This window comes from Tachyglossus aculeatus, chromosome 10 (genome assembly GCF_015852505.1).
Source record: "Tachyglossus aculeatus isolate mTacAcu1 chromosome 10, mTacAcu1.pri, whole genome shotgun sequence".
NCBI classification, from domain to species: Eukaryota; Metazoa; Chordata; class Mammalia; order Monotremata; family Tachyglossidae; genus Tachyglossus; species Tachyglossus aculeatus.
The window spans coordinates 43,981,728-43,999,030 of NC_052075.1; the positions used below are offsets into that span (position 1 = coordinate 43,981,728).

A 17,303-nucleotide genomic window follows, 5' to 3' on the forward strand; every position below is an offset into this window, starting at 1 on the left:
AATGAATGAGAGAGTGGAGGCGGCAAGCTCAGCAAAGGAGGAACTAGCAATCGCCTAGATTAGAGCGCTTGGAGTGAGGGAACTATTTCCAGCCCAAGGCCTTCAGACCTGACTGGATCTGAACTCATTTCTAGGGTCCCTTCTAATTCCAGTGGGAACATAGGGACTTCCACACATGTGATTCAACGTGCACAGAACAGTGGCCTAGCTTGGCCTTAGGAAGTCTGAAAAAAATAGAGAAACAAGGGGAGGAAGAGAATGGCAGGGTGAAGTTTGGTCACCCTATCCTGGCTTCAGTCAATCAGTGAATGCTATTTATTGGACATTTACTGTGTGTGGAGTACAGGACAAAATAAATGCTATTGATTTTATTTTGTTAGTATGTTTGGTTTTGTTCTCTGTCTCCCCCTTTTAGACTGTGAGCCCACTGTTGGGTAGGGACTGTCTCTATATGTTGCCATATATGATATGATATGATATGATATATGATATGATGATGATGATGATGGACAAAGTGCTTGGGAAAGTACAGTACAATTGAGCTGGTAGACACGGTCTCTGCCAACAAGAAGCTTATAATTTACCTGTATATATGTATATATGGTTGTACATATTTATTACTCTATTTATTTATTTATTTATTTATTTTACTTGTACATTTCTATCCTATTTATTTTATTTTGTTGGTATGTTTGGTTCTGTTCTCTGTCTCCCCCTTTTAGACTGTGAGCCCACTGTTGGGTAGGGACTGTCTCTATGTGTTGCCAATTTGTACTTCCCAAGCGCTTAGTACAGTGCTCTGCACATAGTAAGCGCTCAATAAATACGATTGATTGATTGATAGTGGGGCAAGGCCCCGCCTGCCTTCCTGCAGTGTGGATCTGATCGGCGAGGGGCTCGACGAAGAACCCCAACCCAGGATAAGGTGATTGATTCAGCGAGGGAGGGATGGCTTCCTCACCGGTACAGCTGTCAAAGAAAATAACAGCCTCCTTTGCTAATACCTTGGCATAAACTGTTTTTAATTCCAGGTAAGACGGCAAGCGCCTCAGTTGTCAGTAAAGCTGGTTTTTCCCCAAGAGGTTTTGAAAATCCGTGTGTATCGAGAGCAAAGACCAGCCTCAGTCCCGAGACTTCAGGACGAAGAACCCCCCAAAAAGCTCAACTTGGGCACCATGCTGCAACCGGTCACGGATTGTCCTTCATGTACAATCCTTTGTGTGCTTTTTCTTTGTGCTGCAGCCCTGTCCACCTCCGTACTTTCTGCTCTCCATGATTTAGTGGGAACACAAGCAAGCGTAAGACAAATCTATCATTTTTCAGGATTCCTGCTGGACGGGGCCGCTTAGTGGAACAGACTAGGTGATTCTTCACTCCTCTTAACGCCAACCTGCTCGCTGTATCTCCATCGCGTCTATCTCGCCGCCAACCTCTACCTCTGGCCTGGAACCGACAATCACTCTCTCTCCGGCTTCAAAACCTTATTAAAAGCACATCTCCTACAGCACCTGTATATATGTTTGTACATATTTTTTACTCTATTTATTTATTTATTTATTTTATTTGTACATATCTATTCTATTTATTTTATTTTGTTAGTATGTTTGGTTTTGTTCTCTGTCTCCCCCTTTTAGACTGTGAGCCCACTGTTGGGTAGGGACTGTCTCTAGATGTTGCCAATTTGTACTTCCCAAGCGCTTAGTACAGTGCTCTGCACACAGTAAGCGCTCAATAAGTACGATTGATGATGATGATGATGATTCTTAGATCAGAAACCTTCACCACGGGTGGCATAGCCTGAGCAGACGGAACTGGTACTAGAACCCAGGTCTCGTAATTCCCAGAGCAGAGCTCTTTCCTTTGGACCAACGGCAGGCCGCATCTGGATGGAGCCTCTCCGACAGATTTGGGATCAATCGATCAATCAATCGTATTTATTGAGCGCTTACTGTGTGCAGAGCACTGTACACAGTAAGCGCTCAATAAATACGATCGATTGAATGAATGAATAAATGGGTAGGGACCGTCTCTGTTGCCGATTTGTACTTCCCAAGCGCTTAGTCCAGTGCTCTGCACACAGTAAGCGCTCAATAAGTACGATTGATGATGATGATGATGATTCTTAGATCAGAAACCTTCACCACGGGTGGCATAGCCGGAGCAGACGGAACTGGTACTAGAACCCAGGTCTCGTAATTCCCAGAGCAGAGCTCTTTCTTTTGGACCAACGGCAGGCCGCATCTGGATGGAGCCTCTCCGACAGATTTGGGATCAATCAATCAATCAATCAATCGCATTTATTGAGCGCTTACTGTGTGCAGAGCACTGTACACAGTAAGCGCTCAATAAATACGATCGATTGAATGAATGAATAAATGGGTAGGGACCGTCTCTGTTGCCGATTTGTACTTCCCAAGCGCTTAGTCCAGTGCTCTGCACACAGTAAGCGCTCAATAAGTACGATTGATGATGATGATGATGATTCTTAGATCAGAAACCTTCACCACGGGTGGCATAGCCGGAGCAGACGGAACTGGTACTAGAACCCAGGTCTCGTAATTCCCAGAGCAGAGCTCTTTCCTTTGGACCAACGGCAGGCCGCATCTGGATGGAGCCTCTCCGACAGATTTGGGATCAATCGATCAATCAATCGTATTTATTGAGCGCTTACTGTGTGCAGAGCACTGTACACAGTAAGCACTCAATAAATACGATCGATTGAATGAATGAATAAATGGGTAGGGACCGTCTCTGTTGCCGATTTGTACTTCCCAAGCGCTTAGTCCAGTGCTCTGCACACAGTAAGCGCTCAATAAGTACGATTGAATGAATGAATAAATGGGGTAGGGACCATCTCTATATGTTGCCGATTTGTACTTCCCAAGCGCTTAGTACAGTGCTCTGCACACAGCAAGCGCTCAATAAATATGAATGAATGAATGAATAAATGGGGTAGGGACCATCTCTATATGTTGCCGATTTGTACTTCCCAAGCGCTTAGTCCAGTGCTCTGCACACAGTAAGCGCTCAATAAATACGAATAAATGAATGAATAAATGGGTAGGGACCGTCTCTATATGTTGCTGATTTGTACTTCCCAAGCGCTTAGTCCAGTGCTCTGCACACAGTAAGCGCTCAATAAGTACGATTGAATGAATGAATAAATGGGGTAGGGACCGTCTCTATATGTTGCCGATTTGTACTTCCCAAGCGCTTAGTCCAGTGCTCTGCACACAGTAAGCGCTCAATAAATACGACTGAATGAATGAATAAATGGGTAGGGACCGTCTCTGTTGCCGACTTGTACTTCCCAAGCGCTTAGTCCAGTGCTCTGCACACAGTAAGCGCTCAATAAGTACGATTGAATGAATGAATAAATGGGGTAGGGACCGTCTCTATATGTTGCCGATTTGTAATAATAATAATAATAATAATAATAATGGCATTTGTTAAGCGCTTACTATGTGCAAAGCAGTGTTCTAAGCGCTGTACTTCCCAAGCGCTTAGTCCAGTGCTCTGCACACAGTAAGCGCTCAATAAATACGACTGAATGAATGAATAAATGGGTAGGGACCGTCTCTGTTGCCGACTTGTACTTCCCAAGCACTTAGTACAGAGCTCTGCACACAGTAAGTGCTCAATAAATACGACTGAATGAATGAATGAATCAATCAATCAATCGTATTTATTGAGCGCTTACTGTGTGCAATCAATCGTATTTATTGAGCGCTTACTGTGTGCAGAGCACTGTACTAAGCGCTTGCGAAGTCCAAGTTGGCAGCATCTAGAGACAGTCCCTACCCAACAGTGGGCTCACAGTCTAGAAGGGGGAGACAGAGAACAAAACCAAACATACTAACAAAATAAAATCAATAGAGTAGATACGTACAAGTAAAATAAATAAATAAATAGACTAATAAATATGTACAAACATATATACATAATGAATAAATGGGGTAGGGACCGTCTCTGTTGCCGATTTGTACTTCCCAAGCGCTTAGTCCAGTGCTCTGCACACAGTAAGTGCTCAATAAATACGATTGAATGAATGAATAAATGGAGTAGGGACCGTCTCTATCTGTTGCCGACTTGTACTTCCCAAGCGCTTAGTCCAGTGCTGTGCACATAGTAAGCGCTTCACAGATGCCATCGTTATTATTATCAATACGATCGAATGAACGAATGAACAAATGAATGACTGGGAAGCAGCGTGGCTCAGTGGAAAGAGCCCGGGCTTTGGAGTCACAGGTCCTGGGTTCAAATCCCGACCCCGCCACATGTCCGCTGGAGGTTGAACTCACGCAGGAGTGTCCCAATACATATATTTATGTATATCACCTGTATATATGTTTGTACATATTTATTACTCTATTTATTTTACCTGTACATATCTATTCTATTTATTTTATTTTGTTAGTAAGTTTGGTTTTGCCCTCTGTCTCCCCCTTTTAGACTGTGAGCCCACTGTTGGGTAGGGACTGTCTCCATATCATCATCAATCGTATTTATTGAGCGCTTACTATGTGCAGAGCACTGGACTAAGCGCTTGGGAAGTACAAATTGGCAACATAGAGAGACAGTCCCTACCCCATACTCCATATACTCCACATACTCCATATGTTGCCAACTTGTACTTCTCAAGCGCTTAGTACAGTGCTCTGCACACAGTAAGCGCTCAATAAATACGATTGATTGACCTCGGGCAATCACTTCTCTGAGCCTCAGTTCCCTCATCTGTAAAATGGGGATGAAGACTGTGAGCCCCCCGTGGGACCACCTGATCACCTTGTATCCACCCCAGCGCTTAGAACAGTGCTTGGCACATAGTAAGCGCCTAATAAATGCTATCATTATTATTATTATTGTTCTATCCACCCCAACGCTTAGAACAGCGCTTGGCACATAGTAAGCGCTTAATAAATGCCATTAAAAAAATACCATCATGATGATTATTCTATGAGTGGATCGTCCAGCGCTTAGAACAGTGCTTGGCACATAGTAAGCGCTTAATAAATGCTATCATTATTATTATTATTATTATTGTTATATCCACCCCAACGCTTAGAACAGTGCTTGGCACATAGTAAGCGCTTAATAAATGCTATCATTATTATTATTGTTATATCCACCCCAACGCTTAGAACAGTGCTTTGCACATAGTAAGCGCTTAATAAATGCCACTGAAACTAATACCATCATGATGATTATTCTATGAGTGGATCGTCCAGCGCTTAGAACAGTGCTTGGCACATAGTAAGCGCTTAATAAATGCTATTATTATTATTATTATTATTATTGTTATATCCACCCCAACGCTTAGAACAGTGCTTGGCACATAGTAAGCGCTTAATAAATGCTATCATTATTATTATTGTTATATCCACCCCAACGCTTAGAACAGTGCTTTGCACATAGTAAGCGCTTAATAAATGCCATTGAAACTAATACCATCATGATGATTATTCTATGAGTGGATCGTCCAGCGCTTAGAACAGTGCTTGGCACATAGTAAGCGCTGAATAAATGCTATCATTATTATTATTATTATTATTGTCATATCCACCCCAACGCTTAGAACAGTGCTTGGCGCATAGTAAGCGCTTAATAAATGCTATCATTATTATTATTATTATTATTATTGTTCTATCCACCCCAACGCTTAGAACAGTGCTTGGCACATAGTAAGCGCTCAATAAATGCCATTAAAAAAAAATGCCATCATGATGATTATTCTATGAGTGGATCGTCCAGCGCTTAGAACAGTGCTTGGCACATAGTAAGCGCTTAATAAATGCTATCATTATCATTATTATTATTATTGTTCTATCCACCCCAACGCTTAGAACAGTGCTTGGCACATAGTAAGCGCTTAATAAATGCTATCATTATTATTATTATTATTATTGTTATATCCACCCCAACGCTTAGAACAGTGCTTGGCCCATAGTAAGCGCTTAATAAATGCTATCATTATTATTATTATTATTGTTCTATCCACCCCAACGCTTAGAACAGTGCTTGGCACATAGTAAGCGCTTAATAAAATGCTATCATTATTATTATTATTATTGTTCTATCCACCCCAACGCTTAGAACAGTGCTTGGCACATAGTAAGCGCTTAATAAATGCTATTATTATTATTATTATTATTGTTCTATCCACCCCAACGCTTAGAACAGTGCTTGGCACATAGTAAGCGCTTAATAAATGCTATCATTATTATTATTATTATTGTTATATCCACCCCAACGCTCAGAACAGTGCTTGGCGCATAGTAAGCGCTTAATAAATGCTATCATTATTATTATTATTATTGTCCTATCCACCCCAACGCTTAGAACAGTGCTTGGCACATAGTAAGCGCTTAATAAATGCCATTAAAAAAATACCATTATGATGATTATTCTCTGAGCGGATCGTTCGCGCTCGGCTATCGTCCCGTCCTGCCTGATCCCGCGGCGGCCCGTTCGATGGCTCCGGCGAGCGATTACTCCGGCCTTATTTCTTTGCGGAGGGGGCGGGGCAGGGGGAACCGCGTCTCCCCCGCCTTCCAAGACGGCGGCTTCCCATTGGTGGGTCGGGGCCGAGGCGGCCGCCCATTGGCTGTAGCCGGGGCGCTGCCTCCCGCCCCCTCGCGCATGCGCGGCCCTCGCGTCGCTCTCGGCCTCAGAGGCAGAAGGGGCTGGGAGGGGGAAGGAGGGCGACATGTCGGCCGGCAGGGGCTGCGACGGGCCCCGCCGGCGAGGAGGAGGAAGAGGAAGAGGAGGAGAAGGAGGAGGAAGGGGCACCGGGCTGCTCAACCGCTTCGCGCAGCTGCTTGGGCGGCCGCCCCTGCCAGGTCAGAGACGCGGCCCCCTCAGGCCGGGCGCGCATGCGCACTGCGGCCCCCGCCGACCGAGGGGGCGCGCGCGCTTTCATTTACCTCACGTTCTTCAAAAGCGCCATTTAACGATTATTAATAGTCATAACGTACTCACTCATTCAGTCGCATTTAGTGAGCGCTTCCTGTGGGCAGAGCACTGCACTAAGCGCTCGGGGGAGTACGGAGCGGCGACATATTCATTCACTCATTCAGTCGTACTTATTGAGCGCTTCCTGTGGGCAGAGCTCTGGACTAAGCGCTTGGGGCAGTACGGATCGGCAACATTTTCATTCATTCACTCATTCAGTCGTACTTACTGAGCGCTTCCTGTGGGCAGAGCACTGGACTAAGCGCTCGGGGGAGTACGGATCGGCAACATATTCATTCATTCAGTCGTACTTATTGAGCGCTTCCTGTGGGCAGAGCACTGGACTAAGCGCTCGGGGGAGTACGGAGCGGCAACATACTCATTCATTCATTCAGTCGTACTTATTGAGCGTTTCCTCTGGGCAGAGCACTGGACTAAACGCTCGGGGGAGTACGGATCGGCAACATTTTCATTCATTCATTCACTCATTTAGTCGTACTTATTGAGCGCTTCCTGTGGGCAGAGCACTGGACTAAGCGCTCGGGGGAGTACGGAGCGGCTACATATTCATTCACTCATTCATCCATTCAGTCGTACTTACTGAGCGCTTCCTGTGGGCAGAGCAGTGGACTAAGCGCTCGGGGGAGTACGGATCGGCTACATATTCATTCATTCACTCATTCAGTCGTACTTAGTGAGCGCTTCCTGTGGGCAGAGCAATGGACTAAGCGCTCGGGGGAGTACGGATCGGCTACATATTCATTCATTCACTCATTCAGTCGTACTGATTGAGCGCTTCCTGTGGGCAGAGCACTGGACTAGCGCTCGGGGGAGTACGGATCGGCAACATTTTCATTCATTCATTCACTCATTCGGTCGTACTTATTGAGCGCTTCCTGTGGGCAGAGCACTGGACTAAGCGCTTGGGGGAGTACGGATCGGCTACATATTCATTCACTCATTCACCCATTCAGTCGTACTTATTGAGCACTTCCTGTGGGCAGAGCAGTGGACTAAGCGCTCGGGGGAGTACGGATCGGTAACATGTTCATTCATTCACTCATTCAGTCGTACTTATTGAGCGCTTCCTGTGGGCAGAGCACTGGACTCAGCGCTCGGGGGAGTACGGATCGGCTACATATTCATTCACTCATTCATCCATTCAGTCGTACTTATTGAGTGCTTCCTGTGGGCAGAGCACTGGACTAAGCGCTTGGGGGACTACGGATCGGCAACATTTTCCTTCATTCATTCACTCATTCATTTGTGCTTAGTGAGCGCTTCCTGTGGGCAGAGCACTGGACGAAGCGCTCGGGGGAGTACGGAGCGGCAACATATTCATTCATTCACGTTCATTCACTCGTATTCACTCATTCAGTCGTACTTATTGAGCGTTTCCTCTGGGCAGAGCACTGGACTAAGCGCTTGGGGGAGTACGGATCGGCAACATATTCATTCATTCAGTCGTACTTATTGAGCGCTTCCTGTGGGCAGAGCACTGGACTAAGCGCTTGGGGGAGTACGGAGCGGCTACATATTCATTCACTCATTCATCCATTCAGTCGTACTTATTGAGCGCTTCCTGTGGGCAGAGCACTGGACTAAACGCTCGGGGGAGTACGGATCGGCTACATATTCATTCATTCACTCATTCAGTCGTACTTATTGAGCGCTTCCTGTGGGCAGAGCACTGGACTAAGCGCTCGGGGGAGTACGGATCGGCAACATTTTCATTCATTCATTCACTCATTCAGTCGTACTTATTGAGCGCTTCCTGTGGGCAGAGCACTGGACTAAGCGCTTGGGGGAGTACGGATCGGCTACATATTCATTCACTCATTCACCCATTCAGTCGTACTTATTGAGCGCTTCCTGTGGGCAGAGCAGTGGACTAAGCGCTCGGGGGAGTACGGATCGGCAACATGTTCATTCATTCACTCATTCAGTCGTACTTATTGAGCGCTTCCTGTGGGCAGAGCACTGGACTCAGCGCTCGGGGGAGTACAGATCGGCTACATATTCATTCACTCATTCATCCATTCAGTCGTACTTATTGAGTGCTTCCTGTGGGCAGAGCACTGGACTAAGCGCTTGGGGGAGTACGGATCGGCTACATATTCATTCACTCATTCATCCATTCAGTCGTACTTATTGAGTGCTTCCTGTGGGCAGAGCACTGGACTAAGCGCTTGGGGGAGTACGGATCGGCTACATATTCATTCACTCATTCATCCATTCAGTCGTACTTATTGAGTGCTTCCTGTGGGCAGAGCACTGGACTAAGCGCTTGGGGGAGTACGGATCGGCTACATATTCATTCACTCATTCATCCATTCAGTCGTACTTATTGAGTGCTTCCTGTGGGCAGAGCACTGGACTAAGCGCTTGGGGGAGTACGGATCGGCTACATATTCATTCACTCATTCATCCATTCAGTCGTACTTATTGAGTGCTTCCTGTGGGCAGAGCACTGGACTAAGCGCTTGGGGGACTACGGATCGGCTACATATTCATTCACTCATTCATCCATTCAGTCGTACTTATTGAGCGCTTCCTGTGGGCAGAGCACTGGACTAAGCGCTTGGGGGACTACGGATCGGCAACATTTTCATTCATTCGTTCACTCATTTAGTCGTACTTACTGAGCGCTTCCTGTGGGCAGAGCACTGGACTAAGCGTTCGGGGGAGTACAGAGTGGCAACATATTCATTCAATCGCATTCATTCGTTCAGTCGTACTTATTGAGCGCTTCCTGTGGGCAGAGCACTGGACTAAGCGCTCGGGGGAGTACGGATCGGCAACATATTCATTCATTCACATTCATGCAATTGTATTCACTCATTCAGTCGTACTTATTGAGCGTTTCCTCTGGGCAGAGCACTGGACTAAGCGCTTGGGGGAGTACGGAGCGGCAGCATATGCATTCATTCACTTTCATTCATTCTTTCAATCGAACCTATTGAGCGCTTCCTGTGGGCAGAGCACTGGACTAAGTACTTGGGGGAGTGCGGATCGGCAACATATTCACTCATTCATTCGTTTAATCGTATTCGTTCAGTCGTATTTATTGAGCGCTTCTTGTGGGCAGAGCACTGGACTAAGCGCTCGGGGGAGTACAGATCGGCAACATATTCATTCATTCAATCGCACTTAGTGAGCGCTTCCTGTGAGCAGAGCACTGGACTAAGCGCTCGGGGAGTACAGAGAGGCAACATATTCATTCATTCAATCGCATTCATTCGTTCAGTCGTACTTATTGAGCGCTTCCTGTGGGCAGAGCACTGGACTAAGCGCTCGGGGGAGTACGGATCGGCAACATATTCATTCACTCATTTAGTCATACTTATTGAGCGCTTCCTTTGGGCAGAGCACTGGACTAAGCGCTCGGGGAAGTACGGATCAGCAACATATTCATTCGTTCAATCGCATTCATTCAATCGTACTTAGTGAGCGCTTCCTGTGGGCAGAGCACTGGACTAAGCGCTTGGGGGAGTACGGATCGGCAACATATTCACTCATTCATCCATTCAATCGTACTTATTGAGTGCTTCCTGTGGGCAGAGCACTGGACTAAGCGCTTGGGGGAGTACAGATCGGCAACATATTCATTCAGTTGTACTTATTGAGCGCTTCCTGTGGGCAGAGCACTGGACTAGGCGCTCGGGGGAGTACGGATCGGCAACATATTCATTCAGTCGTACTTATTGAGCGCTTCCTGTGGGCAGAGCACTGGACTAACCGCTCGTGGGAGTACGGAGCGGCAACAGAGTCATTCATTCATTCAGTCGCATTCATTCGTTCAGTCGTACTTATTGAGCGCTTCCTGTGGGCAGAGCACTGGACTAAGCGCTTGGGGGACTACGGATCGGCAACATTTTCCTTCATTCATTCACTCATTCACTGCTTCTTTGAGGTGCAATGTATAGGAGAGGTCATCCCAAAGGAGGAGAAAGGGACTAATGTCTAGGTGTTGGAGGGAAAGATGGAGAACTTGTTTAGGGCTAATAGATTGAGGCGGGACTGTAAATTGGACCATTCTGCAGGAAGAGGTTGGCGGTGGAAGGGGACTTTGAGGGAGGTCACAACTTCGTTTTGGCTTTATTCTTGATAACCCTGCAGGTTTTACTTAAGTAATGTATTGTTAAAACAGTGAGGGCAGCCATAGACTTTCACTGACTCAAGGTATAAAAGTTGGTGCCAAATTAAAGTTGATAGGACCTGGTCAATGAGTTTTTCCGCTCATGGACCCTTTTTAAGGGAAGATGGTGGTTTTGCTTTGCAGAGAGAGAATAGAGACTTCTCGGCCCTTCACAGATTCTACCTAATGGCCTCTGGTAAAAGAAACGTGGCAATTACCAGTAGTGTGTATGGTACAATTTCAATATTTGCAGTTGGGAAGAGACTGCAAACCTTGGATTGTTGAGATCTAAGTATACTGGCCCACTAATGTTGGATGCACTGATTTTTGCAGGTGTTGCATTTTGCCTATTTCCACTGCTACTCTTCTGTCCTTTTCTCTTGTCTCTGCACATAGTAAGCGCTCAATAAATACGATTGATTGATTTTTCATTGTTTCCCTCCTAGTATCCACTTTTGCTGTTTCTCCTGCTGACTGATTTGCGATTAATGGTTCAAAAAGGGTTTAATGACGTTCATTATAGGAAAGTCCCACGTACAGTACAACACCTTGTCCTTCAAAGGCGAAGTGCTATATAAAGTTTGTGGAGAGAGTGCTAGTGCCAATGTGCACAACATCGTAACTGGAATTAATGTGCGTAGCTAGGTGTTGTCAACTTATATATGAGGACAGAATGTAAAGCGCTCATTTATCCATTCACCAGTGGTACAGTTAATCTGTTATAGAAAGGAAAGCAAATATACTGAAACCTGCACCTATCTCACATTTCAGTTTTGGTGAAAAGGGTAGGGTTAAGGCTTCAATAATGAGTCAGTTATTGTTGGACATAATTGTGTCCAAGCAGCATTTTAATTTACATCCCACCTTAAATCAAAGTGGTTCCTTAAGGAATATCCCATTTTAGCTGCTAATTCAGGGCTGTGGGAGTTTATTTGCAGCTTGATTCCTCCTTCATCTAGTCCATTGTATTTGTAATTTTAAGTTGACCCTATTTTTCAGGTCAGTTTTTATGATTTTAGAATGTTTATGGGGATAAGGTATATTGCATATCTGTGAAATAACCAGCTGAGTCAGATTTATCTTCAAGTGATGGATATATTTGGAGGCCTGCAAAGAAGAGTAGGAAACTTAATCATTTTTGCTGTATTCTGGACCAGGCATGTGTGTTGAAATTACAGTTCTGTCCTTTAGGTGAAAATGAAAAAATAAAGAAAGAAAAACCAACCGATTTCTTGAATTGGTCAGGTGAATGTCCTTTGTCTTTGTAAGGATTTGAACGGAGTAGTGGAGTAGTCAGAGTGTCTCTTCTGGTAACTTTCCACTTCAATTTTTCTTTTGAACAACAGCCAGAAAAAGTAAGAGTGTGTATTTTTGCCTTACTTCAAAACCCTAAGGGACCTCTACATTCAGATGATGTGGGTTGCTGACAAACATGCTCACTTCAAGCTGTGCTAATAGCCTCCAATGCTCTAAGCCGAATGTCACAGAAATTAGAGAGGATGAGGCACAGTAGGTCAACTAGTTTATTATTCAGCCACACTATATTCTTTTAAATAAATCCTGGGTATAATCTTCATTCTGGGGGAAAAAAATGAGGTGGAATACTGTCTTTTGGGGGTGAGAGGGAACCCAACATCCCTATCCTTGGTAGTGATAGCAACCCTTTCCAATAGAATGCCTTGTCCCAATTCAGTGCTTTTTTCCAGTTAAATGATAAAATTTTAATTAAAACCAGCCCCAACACTATCTTTTCTTGTGCATTTTATTAGACTCTTCTTTCAAACTCATGGTCACCAGGAATATCCTTTTGTTTAATTGTTTTATTTGGTGAAACCTATTGGGGAGACCATTTCTACTGGCGGCGAATGCCTAAAAAGCTGATTTTTTTTTTTTTTGGTCTGGACCGATTTTGAAGACTATATGTCAAAAGACCAATTTTTTGTGTTGGACTCCTTAAACTGGCTTCAGGATGCATAGTTTCCACCCCACCTGTTCTTTAATTTGAGTCAGTTGAAACACATTTTCAATGTGAAATTTCATGACCACGTAAAGTTCTGCAAGTCCACACCCATAACCTGTATCACATTACTTCATTTATCTGAATTGATTTCTAAAATATTCACTTTTCTTCCAACATCTGTAATTGTCAGATTTATCTTTCTTGCTCTTTTTCATTTTTATTGGGAAATTCTAAAAAAGATTAAATGCATTTTCTGTTTGATGTATTTATTTATTTTGGGGGGTTTGTATTTAACCCTAAAGGTTACAGTGGGATGGTCCTGAAAATCAGGATGAAGTGCCAGTTGCACAGGTCAAAAAATGATGCCACTTGTATAGAACTGGCAAACAAGAATATTAGAACATATTTTAGTTTGGAAGCTTTTCTTTTCCTGGGGTTACTTTAACAAATATAATATAGATATCAGCATGGTTGAATTTCCTAAGCGTGTCATTGCCAAATTGTCCTGCTCACAAGAGTTTTCAGTAAGTTAGGGTTCTTTGGCTTAAGTTCTCCCAAGAAGAAGTGGTGTTCTAGACCAATCTGGAAAATCGGTTCAAAACTTTTCATTTGTTTTGGCCTGCCATGTAATACCTTCTTTTTCCAAATCATTTTCTCTCAGTATCCTAAGCTAAGAAAGCATAAGCAACACACTCTAAAGAGTGCTTTTCAACATATAAATATTCATGAAAACATGGCAGGCAGTCCGTGGTATTTGAGCGCTTAATGTGTGCAGAGCACTGAACTAAGCGCCTGGGAGAGTACAATATAACAGACACATTTCCTGCTCACAGTGAGCTTATGCTCTAGAAGGGGAGACAAATTAATATAAATAAATAAATTATAAATATGTACATAAGTGCTGTGGGGCTACCTCCTAACTTTGGGTGTCCCTCAAGGTTCAGTTTTGGGTCCCCTTCTTTCCTCCACCTACACCCACGCCTTTGGAGAACTCATTCACTCATATGGACTTCAACTACCACCTCTATGCTGTTAATTCCCAAATTTTCATCTCCAGTTCTGATCTCTCTCCCTCTCTGCAGTTTCACATTTCCTCCTGCCCTCAAGACATCTGTACTTGGATGTCTTGCTGTCACCTCAAACTTAACATGTCCTAAACAGAATTCCTCCTCTTCCCACCCAAACCCTGTCTCTCTCCTGACTTTCCCATAATCCCATCACTGTAGACAGCACCTTCATCCTTCCTGTCTCACAAGATTGTAACCTTGACATTATCCTTGACTCCTCTCCCTCATTCAACCTGCATATTTGATCTATCACTAAGTCCTGTCAGGTTAACCTTCATAATATTACTAAAATCGACACTTTCCTCTCCATCCAAACTGCTGCCATGTTAATCCAAGCATTTATCCTGTCCCGCCTTGTTTACTGTATCTGCCTCCTGTCTCTCCCAACTCCAGTCCATTCTTCACTCTGCTACCTGGATCATTTTTCTACAAAAACGTTCAGTCCATGTTTCCCCACTCCTCCAGAATCTCCACTGGTTTTGCCCATCCACCTCCGCATCAAACAGAAACTCCATACCGTCGGCTTTAAAGCACTCAATCACCTTGCCCCCTCTTACCTCACCTCACTACTCTCCTAGTACAATCCAGCCACTTCACTCCTGTAATGCCAACCTTCTCACTGTTGTCTACCTCGCCACCAGCCTCTCACCGATGTCCTGCCTCTGGCCTGGAATGCCCTCCCTCTTCATATCTGACAGACAGTTGCTCTCCCCACCCTCAAAGCCATATCGAAGGCACATCTTAGCCCTCCTTTCCTTTTCTCTCACTCCCTTCTGTTTTGCCCGGACTTGCTCCTTGTATTCATCCCCCCTCCCAGCCCCACAGCACTTATGTACATATCTATAATTTTATTTATTTATAGTAAAGTCTACCTCCCCCTCTAGACTGTAAATTCATTGTGGGCAGGGAATGTGCTGGTTTTATTGTACTCTCTCAAGCTCTGCACAAAGTACATGCTCAGTAAATACGATCGATTGATCGTTAGAATGATGACGGAAGTGAGGCGTTAAATAACCACTGAAAAACGGTAACTGGGGAAGGTACCAAAAGGGTTCTCTCTTAATGCTATGCGTTTGGATGACTCTCCACATTTATACTGTAGATTTAATGAAGAATTAAATTTAATTTTATAATTAGTCTTGATAACATAGGCTTTAGGAGCTTCATTCAGTGTATTTGTTGGTTACCAAGCCCGTGGACCTTTTGAATGACAAGTGTATATGAATGATTTGGGTGTTGGATTGTAGAGGTTTGTTTAAAAACCAGGAGAGTTGCTTAGAGGTAGGACATGGGGCAAGTGGGCTAATACAGAAATAGCTATTTGCCTGCCAAAGTAAACTGCCTGGAGAGAAGCAGCAGTGGTTGGAGCTGATTAAAATACAAACTCCAGCTGCTGCGGCTATCGTGGTCGGAGTGCTTTTCACAGGGTATGCGAGCCCCATCTCTCCTTACGCAGATAACTTGCTCCCTTGTATGGTCCAGGGAGTTGATGTTCAGGTAGGATCATACATAATACATTGATAGTACATACTTCGTTGTCTCTCTATCTGTGATATAGCTTGGAAACAACATGTGTGGATATGGAAGTCTTGAAAATCTAATGATCCCTAATTCTTAGAATTAGAATTAGAATCCTGATTTGGAAGATTTGCGTTCTAGGTCTGGCTCCTCAACATTTGACCTTGAGCAAGCCACACGGCCCCAGAGTCTATTTTTCCATTGTCCCCATGCCTCTTTCTTAAGGTAATGTTTTGAGGATAAATAGCAGGATATGAGAGGCCTTTTGCTCTTCAGAGGAGAGACCTTATACAAGTCCGGGAAATATTATTTAGAGACTTCTAGCCGTCAGAGAAGAGGTAATTTTGGCCCACGATCAAAGTTAAGGACTCGATGTATCATTAGCTGACTGGGAATGTTAGTTCTATTTATAAATGCCTACTGGAATTGACATGTAGCAGCAGAGCAATTCAGATTCAAAGGCAGGGGGATTTCTCCTCGCATATTTCTCGTGTAGTGTTGATTGTGGAAGAGTGTACCAAGATGAAATCTCTCTGTAGTTTGGCCGATTCTTCCTCTTCTAATGGGTGACGGCTATTTCAGTGCTAGCAGCCGAGGTCCAGCCGAAACGCTGATTCACTGAAGAGCCACACAGATGTTTGTGAGTCCCTTATGGGAGTAGGTTAAGGAGGGAATGCTTATAAAAGAAAATTAAAATACCTCTGAGGAGATTTTCCTAATCCTTCTCTGTCGGTTCTCAATTATGAGTCAGGAATTCACTTTGTGCTAGGTCAGTCCATGAGAGATTATTATTCCAGTCAGTAACCCGTGACAGGGTTGTTCACCCTTTTGTTTTGTTTTCTATAGGGAGGGAATTTTTACTCAAATTATAGGTCCCACCCGGAGAATTGAGCAGCAGCTGTTCCCGAGTTACAAAATGGGAGTCTGGCTCTAGAAAAACAATGCTCTGTGCACTTCTGAATTTAAAATTCATCACCCCACCTGAAAAGCTCGATCTCTCGGTTGCTGTTTCTGCCAGGAGTCATTTGGATACACCGAAAGATTTAGGAGAGGGAAATTTTGTTTGTCTTCCGCCCACTGGCATAGAGGGCCGGCTTTAGAAGGTAAGCGAGATAAGCCAAGGTGTCCTGGAGCTGCCAAGTGGGACCCTCCAAAGATAATGACTGCACCACTGCTCTCCTCAAGGATGGCGGTGGGATGGACGAGATCCAGAAGTGAGGCATCAGGTGTGATCAATCAATCAATTGTATTTATTGAGCGCTTACTGTGTGCAGAGCACTGTACTAAGCACTTGGGAAGTACAAGTTGGCAATATATAGAGACAGTCCCTACCCAGCAGTGGGCTCACAGTCTAGAAGAGTGATCTCAGAGCCAGGCTGCCTAGGGCACTGCGTATAGGGGAGGCAAATTGCTGCCTATGATATCATTGTGTTATATTGCATGCAGCTGCAGCATGGCGTGTTGGCATGATGGGGAAGTGGAGTGGACAGTCCTTCGGTCCTTTTTCAATCAATCAGTTGACTGTACTGAATGCTTACTGTGTACAGAGCACTACACTAACTGCTTGGGAGAGTATAATATCACAGTGTAAGAGTTTTTAGGCACAGTTGCTTCCTTCTAAGAAGCAGGTGAGGCCTTGTGGAAAGAGCATGGACCTAGGAACCAGAGG

The 17,303-nt window shown here is 44.5% G+C and overlaps 1 protein-coding gene across 1 annotated transcript in view; it reads left to right on the plus strand.

Annotated features, from left to right (window-relative positions):
• Positions 1-6,673: 6,673 nt before the first annotated feature.
• Positions 6,674-17,303, plus strand: part of KLHDC10 (kelch domain containing 10) — a 42,722-nt gene continuing 32,092 nt past the window's right edge. Inside the window, exon 1 of the mRNA XM_038753136.1 lies at positions 6,674-6,839. Within this exon, the coding sequence (XP_038609064.1) occupies positions 6,707-6,839 (133 nt within the window). The 5' untranslated portion in view covers positions 6,674-6,706. The remainder of the gene's footprint in view (positions 6,840-17,303) is intronic.